At 37.8% G+C, this 14,995-nt stretch overlaps 1 protein-coding gene across 4 annotated transcripts in view; it reads left to right on the forward strand.

Moving 5' to 3' along the window:
- The window catches only part of SLC1A3 (solute carrier family 1 member 3), a 61,235-nt gene extending 47,043 nt beyond the window's left edge, over nt 1–14,192 (forward strand). For 2 of the 4 annotated variants that reach the window (XM_065655741.1, XM_065655742.1), the window contains 5 exons: nt 5,854–6,149; nt 7,805–8,038; nt 11,232–11,426; nt 12,594–12,728; nt 13,988–14,192. In XM_065655741.1, the coding sequence (XP_065511813.1) occupies nt 5,854–6,149; nt 7,805–8,038; nt 11,232–11,426; nt 12,594–12,728; nt 13,988–14,192 (1,065 nt within the window). The remainder of the gene's footprint in view (nt 1–5,853; nt 6,150–7,804; nt 8,039–11,231; nt 11,427–12,593; nt 12,729–13,987) is intronic. The other 2 variants (XM_065655743.1, XM_065655745.1) reach the window with 2 other exon arrangements.
- Nucleotides 14,193–14,995: the final 803 nt, after the last annotated feature.

Here is a 14,995-nt window from a genome sequence, read left to right on the forward strand (position 1 = left end):
CCCTTAGACAGATTTGTTTCCTGACAGAGACCTGCATTCAAACCCACTGGAAAGTTTTTCTTTCTTTCTCACCATGGCCAGTAGACAGGTCCTCTAATGACTGTGTTAGTATTCGCAGCAAGTTTTGAATCTGTTACTTTCCCCATAAATAGCAAGCCCTTCCCAGAGCAGCTTCACTAACATAAATGACCAATTATCATTTCCAAAGTTTTTAACCTCAAAAGATCAACTATTACTCAAATTTTGTAACACCAAGACATGGAAAATTGGACTTTCCTTTGCATAATTAATTTTGGCAGGGTAAGCTTAATTTTCTGGATGCGAAATTGCTCTCCTGCAAAATGAAATGGAGCTGTGTGGAGTGGGTAACCAAGATGGAGTGGACTTCTAGATGGAATTGGGAAAGCTTTTAGAGAATTGCTGCTGGGAGAAGAAGAGTCCTGAAGGAAGACTGGGACCTTAGGACTTATTCAGGAAGGATCTTACTAAATTTTCTGTCATTCTGCATTTAGTCTTTTGGTCCCCTGGATTCCCTTTCTTGTTCTTTTTTCCCAGTAAGACTGTGAGGCAAACTAAGCTGCCTCCTCTTGCGTCTTCTCTTCCTCCTCCTCCTTCTTTGCACATTTCCTTCCACAAGAACAGGAATACTGGTGAAACAAAATGCCCCTCGCTCTCCAGAAAGGACCTCCTATTATGGATCCCATAAACCAGGGGAAGTCCCTGTAGGAGAGAAAGAAAGCCCACAGGAAAGCTAAGGAAATCCTTTCTTTCATACCTTTCAGCTCAGAACAGGAAGAACCATTTCAGGCTTAGCTGGTGGCATTCAGCCCCATGGCCCAGGCAAGTCTACAGGAACAAAGAGTGCCTTTGCCTAGGAGATCAAGTTAAGAAGAATAATCTGGAAAACGTTGGGCTTTAGCTTCACTCTGTTCTTCACTAGTTACACCCTCTCTCCCTGTGAAAGACCAAAGTCCTCTTGGCACCCTATCTCTATCAGGACCTCTTCCAATTAAATCAGTGGCAGATTGGCATCACTGGAAAGAGCAGATTGTTAATCCAAACAGTATACTTTCTCTTGCTGATTATTTCCATATGACATATATTGATACCTTCACTGTGCACTCATCATCTGGGGGCTTTTGTGATTTTTATCAGTAACAGGAGAATCTGAAAATACCGACTGCAGATGAATATTCCACACTTACCTAAAATTAGATTACTTTGTTCAAAATTTTCTCTGTACCACTATATTCACCCTCAGTTTAGGGATATCTAATGAAATCGTTTGATTTATCTTTCAGATCTGGTCATTAGCTCTTCATTTCTCTTTCTTTGCTAAATCCAAAAATGCTATCTAGCCTGGGGCTAAGTAGTTGTAAGCAGTCTGCTTGTTAAGCACATACTGCTTTTAAACTGCTTGTTCCTTTTGCTGTGCCCAGGGAATATAACAAAAGACAAAACAAACACAGGTGAAGCTGGGACATAAACAGAATCAGTCTAACAATTTGGGGAGGGTCATTCTGTTGTGAATAGGTGGAATTTGATGCCAGCTGAAGCTTAAAGAACTGGAAAGGTGCATCTGATAACTACATTTCTTCTGAGCTATTTTTAATTAAATATTCTTTCCTAAACTCATCCTTATCAAGGGGATCAGAAGTGTTAATCACACATCCAGACATGAATACTAACTAATATATGTTTTCTGTTCATCATGATATTTTAACTACTTAAGATATATTTTAACCTGTGCTGTCAGCTCTTCGGCAGACAATTTAAAATGCTTTCACACATGTCCATGTGGAAAGGAAAGAAAAAATTAATTAGGAAGATGGGATATCACTGCCTTATTTTTATTTATTTAGGCTTGCGTTTAAGCAAACTTGTTTTCAAAATCATAATTCACTAGAAAACACGTCATCATACAGACTTTGCACAGACAGTGCTAATTATACTATCTCAGAATACTGACAGTAAATTATGAGTTTTCAGAGCAGTTACCCATGCATTACCTTGTCTGCAAGTCAACCACTGAAATGTACTACAGGTTATAGTATTGCTTCTTAAAAAGTCATGCAATATATTCAAGTCAAATGGCTGTGGGTGTCTTGTACCACTAATGAGAAAAAAATAATCATAAAAGTGTCAAGAATGAATTCATTATATTATGCAATACAGTAATTATATTTTCTATTTCATAATGAGATAACTTAATTAGAATTCATTTTAAAGTTGTTCATTAGCACAGTGTCTTGTAAAAAAGTCCAGAAATGCCATTAATTTCATATTTTACTTGCAGATACGGTTGTTCATAGAAAGCTATGAGTATTCATATGTTCCAAATAATATTTACCTTGTTCCTAATTTGTTCTTGATACATGAACTTAAGCAAAAATTAAGAGTATTTTGCATCTAAAATCTTACCAGGCAAAAATACCTCTGCCTGGAGACAAAATGCACCAAACATCCTCAGAAATAACAGGACTTAAGTGATGTTGTCTAGCCCAACACAGATTATTAGTATAGGTGTTGGGCCTTCTAGTAAAGCATAACTGGCTCTTCCGAGACTCCTAAGCCTACAATCTACTGTATGAGTAGATTTTTCTTTGTCTAATTTCTTCCATTACTGAATGTTGCAAAAACACGAGGATCTGCAGAATCACAGTGTGATATTAAAATGCCAGTCTGAGCTACAAGAACAATTGATAACTCTGATTCCCCCCAGGACACAGATCTGCCTGAAAGTAGGAATCTCATAAAAGTTCACAAAATTCTCTCTTAGCATGAGTTTCTCTGCAGAGCAGTAATAGTCAACTCTGCTATTACCTCATATATTCAAAAAACTTTGAAATTTTCTATCACCTTGAAGGTGGTCTTTCATCCTGTAACTTCCTATAAACAATTGGCTTTTTCACCATTCCACACAAAGAAAATTTGTTTTTTCGTGGTCAAGCAATCTTGTATTTTGCCTTTAGTGTTATCTGAAAGAAAAAAACACTAACAAGAATAAAGCTCAACCTACACTTTTTGCTTAATAGATATCTGCATTGAATTTCCTGTATTTGTTCTTCCTTAATTTCTTTTGCGTCACCAGGAACCTGCTCATGACTTTTAATAGACAACTTTGGGCATAAGAAGACAAACACATCCACAGAGTTATCCTTAACCTCACTTAGCAATAATGAAAGAAAGGCTAGCTCAAGTGACTGTCCCAGAGCAAATAAAGTTGCTCTGATTCCTCTTGCTCAGATTCCAATTTTGAATCTCAGTCTAAATAAACCATTTCTCCACCACTCTGTAAGGGGTTCTAGAAGGACTATTCTCCCTAGTAACATTTCTAAGTCTGACCAACAGGGTGAGTCAGCAGACAAAACCTGCATCTCTGTGAACCAGTTCGTTAGCTGAAATGGAAACAGCCTTTGCCGAGATCCTAAAATCCATACTATACCTCTAAAGATACTTAACTAATAAAGAATTAAAGGCATCTTCTTGCTGGGACAGAATTCCACAATCAGCACAAAAAAAGGAAGGAAAATGCTTATTACAGCCTAAAATGAGTTCTAATTGTGTTTTTTAAAGGTAAGAAACTTCATGTGACTGTACTTTTTGCCCTGTAGCAGCCCAAATTCTTCTCAGTCCCCTGTCATAATTTTTGAGATCAATAGCCAATTCCAACCTAATTTGACAAGGTGACTGGGGGGAGCAATTCTCAGACAAATCAAGACTGTGCTGCCACTGAAAGAAAAGCAGTTTATGATTGAGCTCATGGCCTATTCCAACAGGCAATAGCCAACCAGCCAGGCAGCATGATCTAACACTGTCTAACAGCCGCATCATGGGTCACTTTTGACATAGTCAAATAGGTAGGAATGAGAGAAGGACCTGAGTGTAATGGAGGAGAAGCAGGACAAAGTCAGTTATGATGTGTCTAGGGAAAGCAGGAAATGAATAGGAAATTTGGTAGGAAATTAGGCAGGAAATTAGGCTTTAATTCCAGTCCCCATTAAACAGCTTGCTTTTTTTTTGTGTTTGTCTAATCCGTATGCCCACAAGTCCAGCATAATTACACCCTTCAGATATTTGCATTAAGGAATGCTTACATGAGGTTTTTTTCTACTGAAAAGCAGTAACGAAAATATACATATAATTCAATTATCATACCTGTATACATTTAAAAAAAAAAGTGTGTGGTATGCAATGTTAGGCAGTATTTTAAGATTCCTGTCAGGACTGAATTAAAACCCTTTAGTGAGAACTTCTAGAAAATTTCCATTTCAACTCTAATACCTCTCTGTCACTTAAAAGGGCAATCCCATCCCGCCTTCCCCAGCTGTGTAGTTCCAGTTTCAGTGTTTTGCCCTCTCTGGCATTCTTCAGTCAGTGAGCTGATTCACCTACATAGCCTTTACCAAAAAATGGCCACTTTCTTTGCTGAATAAGCTTTTTGCCAATTTAAAAAATAGAATTGGCTCAGTAGGAGATCAAATTAGAACTTATGCAGAGGAGAAATTATAACAGGTTGGATGTGAGTGGGTGAGGGAGTGGAACTGGGCTTTTCTGTGTCAGTCAAGAGTTCTAACAGCTCAGCTGTCTCCTCTAACTTCAGCCCAAATCTTAAAACGTTTTAGAAAATTCCATTTAAAATTCAAGAATATCTGACCTCCATGGAGATTTGTTCTGCTACATTTTATTCAGAAACTTTCCATAGATTTCCTGTAAGCAAGTTTTATTTGAAACTCTGAAAGACGCAAAGCCTTCAGAGAGACACAACAAATACATGGACAGAGTGCATAAAACTATTCAGGTGTAGAAAATAACAGAAAATTAGGTCAGCGTTGACAGATGCTGATATTCAGGTTTCTTGTATTAGTCATAAGTGCTCCTTTTCACTGAAATACTTTTGGAGTGAGCAACAGTCTCCAGAAATTAGTAATAATACTACAGTTCCTGGATGTGATATTTGTCTTTTGCTGGCAGATCCAAAGGTATAAAAATCCAAAGTTGCTGAATAACCTTGACACCAGCATCCCATTGCTTTAATAGGGTATTTAGCATCATGAGACATATTAGAAACATTTTGCTAGTGATGTTCAGTATTCTTTGCATTCAACAGAATTTAATCAGGGCAGGGCTGAAGGGATTTTTGAGCCCAAACAGAAATACTTAGGATGCCCTTTTCTCTTTGGAAAAGCATTAGGTGGGAAAGACTGGTTTTCAAAGTAGTCATTTGGGAGCATATTGAGATTTTGAAATTGATTTGCACATGCCATAATGGAACCATATAAGATAGAACCCTTTTCTTAATTAAGAAAAGTGCTGACTTATTAGTGTAAAGCATAGAAAACAAACAGCTTTGCCATAGGAAAAAAGAGGTATGTTATATTTAAGTTACTTCTAGTCTGTTTTTTCTAATTCAGAAAGATGAAGAAGTAAGAAGACTCCAGAGCACATGAAAATATTTCACTAGCCAAAAAGACCTATTTGTTTAATGGTTGGCAATATGTTACTGGAAAAAACAGCAATTTAAAAAACACAAACTAGGAATCCATAGTTTTGTCACAAAACTCATGAACATGGCAAATCTGCATCTTTGATTGTGATATATTTATGAGAAAATGAGTTCTGGAAGCTAAAGGTGAATATCTAGCTCTTGAAGTTAACACGGATTTTTGTTGCTTTCAGGAAAGCCAGATTTTCATCACAGTACATTTTACCAACAAATATTATGATATTACAAATATTACAAAAAGAAGTCAAATGCCCTGCAATAGTAATTAATAATTTAGTGTGTGATTTTTGTCTTCACTTGCTATAATTCACAGAATTTCTATCTGTCTTTTATTTTTGTTTTAACAGTTCAAAACTAACTATGAAAAGAAAATGTTTAAAGTAGATATTCCATCCAATGACACATCCACAGTGGCTTCCATAATAAGCAATGTGTCAGAAGCAATGGAAACCCTCACCCGAATGAAAGAAGAAATAGTTCCTGTTCCAGGTTCCGTAAATGGAGTGAATGCCCTTGGCTTGGTGGTTTTCTCAATAAGCTTTGGCCTGGTGATTGGAAGCATGAAGGAGCAAGGTCGGGCATTAAAAGACTTCTTTGATAGCCTTAATGAGGCTATCATGAGATTGGTAGCTCTAATCATGTGGTAAGTGCCTCTTTGATAAATTCCATTTTAAGTTACTATTTTTTCACCACAGTCAGGCACTAGATAGCAAGAGTCTGTTTGACAGGAAGTCAGACAGTAAGATCTAAACTACTTTGTAGCTTTTTTTGATAAATAAACACCAGAACTGTAATTCTATATGTCAACAATTTGACCCAACATACCTACTCTTTCAGTATGTTTAGCTTCTGACATGAGAAAAAACAGGGTCTATGGCAGAACTTGCCAAGCTTATACAGAGCCATTTTATGTCTTCATAAAGACAGCGATCACAATAGTATGCTATCAAAGTTTCCTTATATCCTAATCTGACTTCAGTAAAGGAAAAGGACAAACCTCTCCCATAATCTTATTTCTACACAGCAAGACCTTCTTATCACTATTTTCCAATGCAACTGGTTCCTGCAGTTGTGTAGTATATACGTATGTCCTTGCATAGTAGCTGCACTGCTTACACATACACGTAATTTTCCTACTTTCTTTATTGTTTTTAATAAATATTTAAAACCAACACCTTTTCACTCAGACATTAGGTATGAAGTCTTGTCAACAAAGAAGATTCATTATTTGTCATGTAGAAGGTTAATTATGAAAATGAATTATGTTTTGTTGCTTTCTTTACCACAGAAAACAAACAAATCAGCTCCAAAAGCCTACCCAAGAGCATACACACATACGTTGCAGTACTAGATACTAAAATCAAATTAAGTACATTTTTTCCAGTAACTAAAATTCTATTTTGCCAGGAAACATATATACAAAGAAAAAAATCTTTTATCTTTCTCTACAAACACACTTAAGATGACAAAGCAGTGGATAAGAATTGTTACTTCTGAGAAATTTCTATATGGATTTGATGACTTAAAGTACAATTGAAATACGCTGGATAAATTTTGTTCTATGGTAACTTCATGTGAAAAGACAAGTGGACATTTATAGAAATTAGTCTGTACCAGAAGTCCATATGCAGCAGAATTATGCTGAGTTTTATGCTCAGCACTAGCTTTTTCTTCATCTGTTAACTATATTTACCAATAAAAAAAAGCAGATCATACCACCTTTATTCCTGCCCTACAATGCAGCCAACGTCTGTCATACTCCATGCTTCATGCTAAAGTATTTATCCAGTGCCCCACTTAATAAAATGAGACATGGCCAGAAACAGCTTGAAATCATTGCAAGTTATCAGCCTTCTGTGTGAGTTCTTTCCCCAACAACATGGGAAATAGCACTGATGAGATAATAAAACTGGCCACTTGACATTGTCTCCAACTATGTCAGTTGAGCCTTTGTTCATACAGGCAGAATTGTAACAGAATTCCCTAAACTAGCTTTTAAATGACACTTGAATGGAAGTTCATCTCCCTGCAAGTCTGAAAGGCATGCTATATACCTTGAAATACTTACCCAGATGCTGAATTCAACAGAGCTTGTCAGAAACATTCACTGCTCTGGTTTAATCTAGGTTGAATAGTTAAGAGTTAAAGTGTTAAACTCTTGAACTGCTTATGAATAATGACAGTCATTCCAACGGTGAAATCCTACATTCATGCATGCATATAAACAGAAAAGCAATGGATGAGGGAGTGAATTTCTACTTTGTTCAGTACAATACTGATTCGGTTTCTTATTTGCAGGTATGCTCCCCTTGGAATTCTCTTCTTGATTGCTGGAAAAATTGTTGAGATGGAAGATATGGGTGTCATCGGTGGTCAGCTTGCCATGTATACTGTAACAGTTATCATCGGTTTGCTAATTCATGCTGTTATCGTCCTACCTCTTCTCTACTTCCTGATTACTCGTAAGAACCCCTGGGTATTTATCGGAGGCTTAATCCAGGCATTAGTCACAGCTTTGGGAACATCTTCCAGGTATAATGCAATATTTTAAGGCCATATTGTTTTTATAGTATTATTGGTTTGAAAAACAATTTTGCCTAATGTAACTGGCTAACTCTCTATTCAAGTATTCACTTCGGCACTTTATTTCAGTTCTACTGCTCTCTGATAGAGATAATTATTATAATTACATTGACTTAAACTCTATTTTCTACAAGAATCCCTGAACAGAAATGAAATGAGTCTGTTTGATGATGCAGACTGTATGGCTGGAACCATTGTGACTTTGATTAGCCTTGGTGTTTGAGATTTTTAAGTAGTTTGTAATGGCTCGCTGGTAAAGGATGCCCCTGGCAAAGGATATGAATGGCAAAATGGAAGAGCAAAATGGGAAGTTCGGAAGAGATTCTGGGAGAGCTTGAGAGCCCTTATTAGCCACTCATGTTCTGTGCTCAAAATCCTGATAGCCAGTAATGGATATACAACCTACAACAGAAATGCCACTTTTCCTCTTTATTAATGAAGTCATAAGTACATCAAACTAATAAAAAATGGTTAGCATCCATGAGGAAAGGAAACACTATTGTAATCAAATATATATTTCTAGACCATATCATAGGATCATAGAATTATTTAGGCTGGATAACACATTCATGGTCATTGAGTCCGTCCATTAACCTAACACTGCCAAGTCCGCCAATAAACCATGTCCCTAAGCACCACATCTACATGTCTTTAAAATACTTCCAGGGATCGTAACTCCATCACTTCACTAAGAAGCCTGTTCCAATGCCTGACAACCCTTTCTGTGAATAATTTTTTCCAAATATCCAATCTAAACCTTCCCTGGCACAACTTGAGGCCATTTCACTTCTCTTATCACCTGTTATGTGGGAGAAGAGACTGATACCCACCTTGCCACAACCCTCTATGCTACAACCTCCTTTCAGGTAGTCATAGAAAGTGATAAGGTCTCCCCTCAGCCTCCTTTTCTCCAGGCTAAACAGCGCTACTTCCCTCAGCTATTCCTCAACAGACTTGTGCTCCAGACACTTCCCCAGCTTTGTCGCCCTTCTCTGAACTCGCTCCTGCACCTCAATGTCTTTCTTGTCATGAGGGGCCCAAAACTGAACACAGGATTCAAGTTGCAGCCTCACCAGTGCAGACTACATGGGGGATGATCGCTTCCCTAGTCCTGCTGGCCACACTAGTGCTGAAACAAACCTGGATGCTGTTGGCCTTCTTGGCCACCTGGGAACGCTACTGGCTCATGTTCAGCTGGCTGTCAATCAACATCTACAGGTCCTTTTCTGCTGGGCAGGTTTCCAGCCCCACATGCTGCGTGCATTCATATAGATGCACTTCAGCTGGGCTATTGATCCCGGCAACTTTTGGGGGGAGAAGCCCTAATTCTTATGTCACCATTCTGAGGTGCTTCTGTGGTTTCTAAGACACCAGTAACTCTTGTGTCTTTGCTGCTGCATGGCTCTCTAACCCCTGCCTCCACTGAAATGGCAGACCAAATGACCTCACTAGCACAATATCACTCAAACATCGGTGTGCCTCTCCCACGCTTATCTCTAGCGAACCTTTTTTTAACCCTTTCCCCCGTCAGATCTAGTTTAAAACTTTTTCAATGAGCCTTGCTAACTTCTGTGCAAAGATCATTTTCCCTCTTTGGGACAGGTGTACTCCATCTGTTGCAGCAGGCCTGGTGTTGTGTAAACTGACCTGTGATCAAAAAAACCCAAAACTCTGCTGGTGACACCAGGCTCAGAGCCAGGTATTGATTGCTGGCTCTTACTGTTTCTTCCCTCATCATTCCTTGCAACTGGGGGGACAGAGAAGAACACTGTTGATGCTCCTGATCCCTTAAGCAGTTGTCCCCAGGTCCTGAAGTCTCTCTTGATTGCCCTCGGACTTCTTGTTGCAACTTCATCATTGCCTACCTGAAAAATCAATAATGGATAATAATCTGAGGGCTGTAGTAGGGTAGGAAGCTTACTCTTCGCACTTTAAACCCAATAGAACCTTTCATTTTAATAGATTTTAATAGTGTCTCCTAAAGACAGATGCTTTAAGTCAGACATTCTGTATTACTAAATTCAAGTCCCTGGTGTTTGGGATTGTTTTGAAGATGTGGGATGAGAAGCTATTGTGACCACTAATGTAGAAACTGATGTGTTGTATCACTGAAAAGTATATTGAAGACTTAAAACAATTATGACAGCATATTAATGGGCAGAGAGGGACAATTACTTATTTCACATTTGATGTTTTGATGTCAGTCCTGTAAGACATTCCACTAGGTGCTGCTCAAGATTCTCAGTAAGAACCAAAGTGATGCGAGAGAGCATACTATACTGTGAGTTGATTTAAAAGCTGTTTAAAATCCAACTATAAGTTGACTGTCATCAAAGAGATTTTTCTAGCATAATCTTTCACAATCCTTCTTTATATTTTATCAGTATTTTATTTTATCTTATCAATATTGACAAAGTTTTCAAAGACATGAAACTCTGTTAAGTAGTTAACAATTAAGAGGTCACTGAAACAGAGTAACCTGAGCTGCCAGGTCTTGAAAAACCTCTTGACTTTACTATCATCAGATGTAAAGATGCATCTTTAAGAACAAAGAGTTCAGGCAGCTCTTATAAAATGGCCACTTTACGCCTCTTTCTGAGGCAGTATTTCTGAAAAGGAGCTTGGTGTCTAATGGGCTAAATGGCACTCCTGTAGCATATCAAGGCAAAATGTTCAGTTGGGTTGGTCTTCAAATGAAATTATCATATATATCATATTTGGATGCGAACATGTTTAAGTGGTGTACAGGGCCTGGCTGGAACAGAGTTATGATTAAATCGTCCCTAAACATAGTTGACATACATGACACAAAAAAAGGAAAAGTGAGAACTTTTAAATAGATTCCTCTGCCCAGCAGAAGAATCTTGTGACCCAACACTGAAGTTAGACACATTCAGACTAGGGACTACATAGAGAGTTATATTAATTAACCATTGGATAATGTTTCCAAGAACATCAGAAGAATCTCCATTATTGGAAGTGTTTAAATTCAGACTTTGCATTAAAAAAAGGAAAAAAAAAATTCTGGTAGATCACATAAAAATTAAGACAGAACAATCTCTCTTATCACAATGCATGACACTCTTTTCATTCCCTCTTTGTAGAATTTAAATCATAAACTACCTTCTTTCTTTTGTTTCAGTTCTGCAACACTACCTGTTACATTTAAGTGTCTGGAAGAAATAAATGGAGTGGACAAACGAGTTACAAGATTTGTACTGCCTGTTGGTGCTACAATTAATATGGATGGAACTGCTTTATATGAGGCTTTGGCTGCAATTTTCATTGCACAAGTTAACAACTTCGAACTGAACTTTGGGCAGATTATCACAATCAGGTACAGAAGCCATTATTACATACATGTAATAAAAGCACCTTTGTGGTGACTCCTTCTTGCTGTTATATGTGGGATTAAACAAAAGCATCTAGAGCTAAAAACAAAAACTGCTACAGTAGCTGAACAACTGTAATGATTTACACCTTCTGCACATAAGAGGCCTCCCAGCAGATGTTCTCCATTAAACCTTTAAAAAATTGTAACATGACACACCTATCACTGAACTTAGTAGAGTCAACAACAGCAGTTTTTAATGACTTTAAAATTTTCTTTCTTAAGAACTCAGGCAGGTGTTGGGAGCCACAGACTTATAACAAAGTCGTTTCTTATGCATGTACAAAGCAGTAGCATAAAAGCATCACAGTGTCAATGCTAGGAGACGTAGTGCTTTCCTAGTCCTGATGATCTCAGGACATAAGCAGAGCAAGCTTTGGAAGGAGCAGTAATACCTTTTGTTAAACCAGCTGATAGAAGTGTGGAAGACAAGTATGGTTTCAAGACTTCAAGTTTGAAATAGAACAGAAAGCAACCCACTAAGTAGCACTTGATGATAGCTAATCTGCATTAATTTCGTTATGTTCCTCAAACAGTTAAAGAGAAAAGGTTGTTGGGTACATGTGCAGAAGAAATAAATATCAGAAGGGGAGAGAAGGACACTGTAGGACAGAGAGACATGTATTTATCACTCAGGAACACTGAAAAGTGAGACATGGTGAACTGAGAGTGTAGAAGATTTTCAAGCAGAAGTGCTTCTCCCCATATATTGAGATGGACAGAGAATAAAAGCTCTTACATGAGATCTGCCAGCACAAAATTACCTCCTCAGCTTTTCTTTTAACATGTTTGAGTGTGTGGAATGAGTTTGTTCAATGGGTGGGGGCATGTAGCTATAATGTTTTTGTCTGGCCCTTAGCATTTGGTAGGGGATTTACTGCCTAACAAAATCATGTTTCAAGCGTTCTGGAAAAAGGTTTACTGTAAACATTTTGGATTAAGATCCACACTCCCCTGCAGCTATGCAGTGTTCAGATAAGGAACTGGGTTCATCTTTCTATTTACTACTAAGCAAATGCCTTCTTACTTCATATCTGTTTTTAATGTTTGCCAGATGATATGGAGAGTTTATTGTGGAAGTCAATTAATTGCTCTTGCCATCTCTTTGCACAGCATCACAGCTACAGCTGCCAGCATTGGGGCTGCAGGCATTCCTCAAGCTGGACTGGTCACCATGGTCATTGTGCTCACATCAGTAGGTTTGCCTACAGATGACATCACTCTTATCATTGCAGTGGACTGGTTCTTGTAAGTATCTTTATGGAGTCACTAAGGGCTTAGATCGTATTTGGAAGTGCAATAGACAGGGACATTCTGGCAATACTGCAGTGGCATACCTCTTCTGTTGTGGGAGGCATTTGGGAAGAAGCATTAAAAAGAATCACAATTTCTTGTGATTAGGGAATTTTTTAGGGCAGATGGTGAGGGGTGTTACTTAATGATGATTCCTCTTCCACGCAAGAGGGTTACTTAGAAACCTAGATCCTTAGGGTACTAAGAAAACTTTCAGATACACTGTAATTAAATTAGAAAAAAATGCTTTAGTTTTCTATTTTTTGTAGGGTGGCAATGAAAACCTTCCCGTCAATCAGGCTCACAGATGGGTCAGATCTGATCCAGTTCATTGCAGCCCTGCTGACTATCTAATCTAGAAAAGGTTCACATGTCTACCTTGTGGACACAGAAATGAAAAACAGTTGTGTAACTCTCTTATCCAGCCACCACAATGCATAGTCCCTCAGGTTTTCCATTGTTCTGTCTGTAGAAGACTACCTGACACCTATAGGTACGTGGGGAAATCCCTTAGGTCCAGGAACAAAGTCAGAAGCAGAAGGTTTCCTCCAATCTCTATTTTGTCTAATGCCTTTTAGGTATATTTTCAGGAGGCTTTTACCCTTCAGTCTTCTCAAGGGATCCCTGTAAAAAGTTGCCCATGTTGTCATCAGAAGATAATGCATTCAAATTATTATCTAGCCACATGCCCACAGGCTTATGTAGGTGGATGCTTATTGAGTAACTGTGCCAGTCACTCCTTGTCAGGCCTCCTCCTACATCATCTGGGCAGAGCCCTCTAAAAGGGCTGAATTGTTGTGGTTTAATTTGAATTATTTCAGCATAATTCCACCCTAAATTACTGACCATAGTTTACAGTCAGGAGATAAATGACCCTAACAAGTTAGATTCTCATTGGCTTACATGTTCACAGGATACAAACCCTAACGACAAGCCTACTGAAATTCCCCTAAGAAGCATCTGCCATATGCTCCTTTTTTTGTCCTCATCACACAGCTGATGTTGCCAAGAGTATTAGCATATTTTGTAACTCAAAATCCTAGTATATTTGTTAATTTCTGTAGAATAAATCATGGCATTAACAGTTCAGATAAATTAATATATATAAAATAGCTGAAGTACCTAGCAACTACTTAAAGGCCATTTTAACCACCAGTCTGCATGTTTACCTGTACAAGTGGTGAAATCAAGGCTAAGTTACTGTTTCTCCTTAGGGATCGTCTCCGTACCACTACCAATGTCTTGGGAGACTCCATCGGAGCAGGAATTGTTGAACATTTATCACGGCATGAGCTGAAGAACAAGGATGCTGAAATGGGTAATTCTGTGATAGAGGAGAATGAAATGAAGAAACCATACCAACTGATCTCACAAGAAAATGAGAGTGAGAAACCACTAGACAGTGAAACCAAGATGTAGGGTAAAGAAATCACAAGTCCAACACTACAAGTATGGAAAAAACACACATTTTCCAGCCATTTTTTATCTTGAATTCACAAAGTTCACTTATTCCTTGATATCTCCCTTTGTGCTAGCACTGGAAAGAATTAACGAAAATATATTCCAAATTAGCAATGATTACAGTACATGTCAGCTTCCCACTTTAAAAAAATTAACAGGAAATAGCACTGGTCCGGCTAGACATGTGTTAAATGGGGATAATAAAAAGAGAGATTGTCAAGCAAATAAAAACAAAAATCAGAGTATATGTTACTCTGTTCTGTGAAGCTATTATTTTCTTCTTTTTTTTTTTTTTTTTAAATGAACTGGAAAGTAAAAACAGATAACAGAGCCTGAAAATGGTTTTATTTTTTTAAATATCTGTTGCAAAATTCCTAACATCTATAAACACACAATCAGTACTTCTAACTTGATAACTGCATCCAGCTAAGTAAATTAACAGGATTTTTGCTTTTTTATCTGATTTTTTTCTCTAGTGTTATATTGTTCAAATACTAGCAGGGTTAAAAAGAAGGACATTAATTGAATGGATAAAAAGGGGGATGATATATAAATAAAGAAACAAAAAATACCCCAAACCAGCACTTTTATCAGCTGAGTTGAAATATTTCTGGAAAAGTTATCTTATCTAGACATAGTTTTTCGCATTAGCCTCAGCTGACCTTGACAAAAATTTAGCCTAGTCAGCTCCCACTGACTTGCAGACATTTATGTATGTATGAACCTCCAATCTGGATTTTCCCCCTTAATTTCAACATTAC

The sequence above is a fragment of the Caloenas nicobarica genome, chromosome Z (genome assembly GCF_036013445.1).
Source record: "Caloenas nicobarica isolate bCalNic1 chromosome Z, bCalNic1.hap1, whole genome shotgun sequence".
In the NCBI taxonomy this organism is placed as follows: Eukaryota; Metazoa; Chordata; class Aves; order Columbiformes; family Columbidae; genus Caloenas; species Caloenas nicobarica.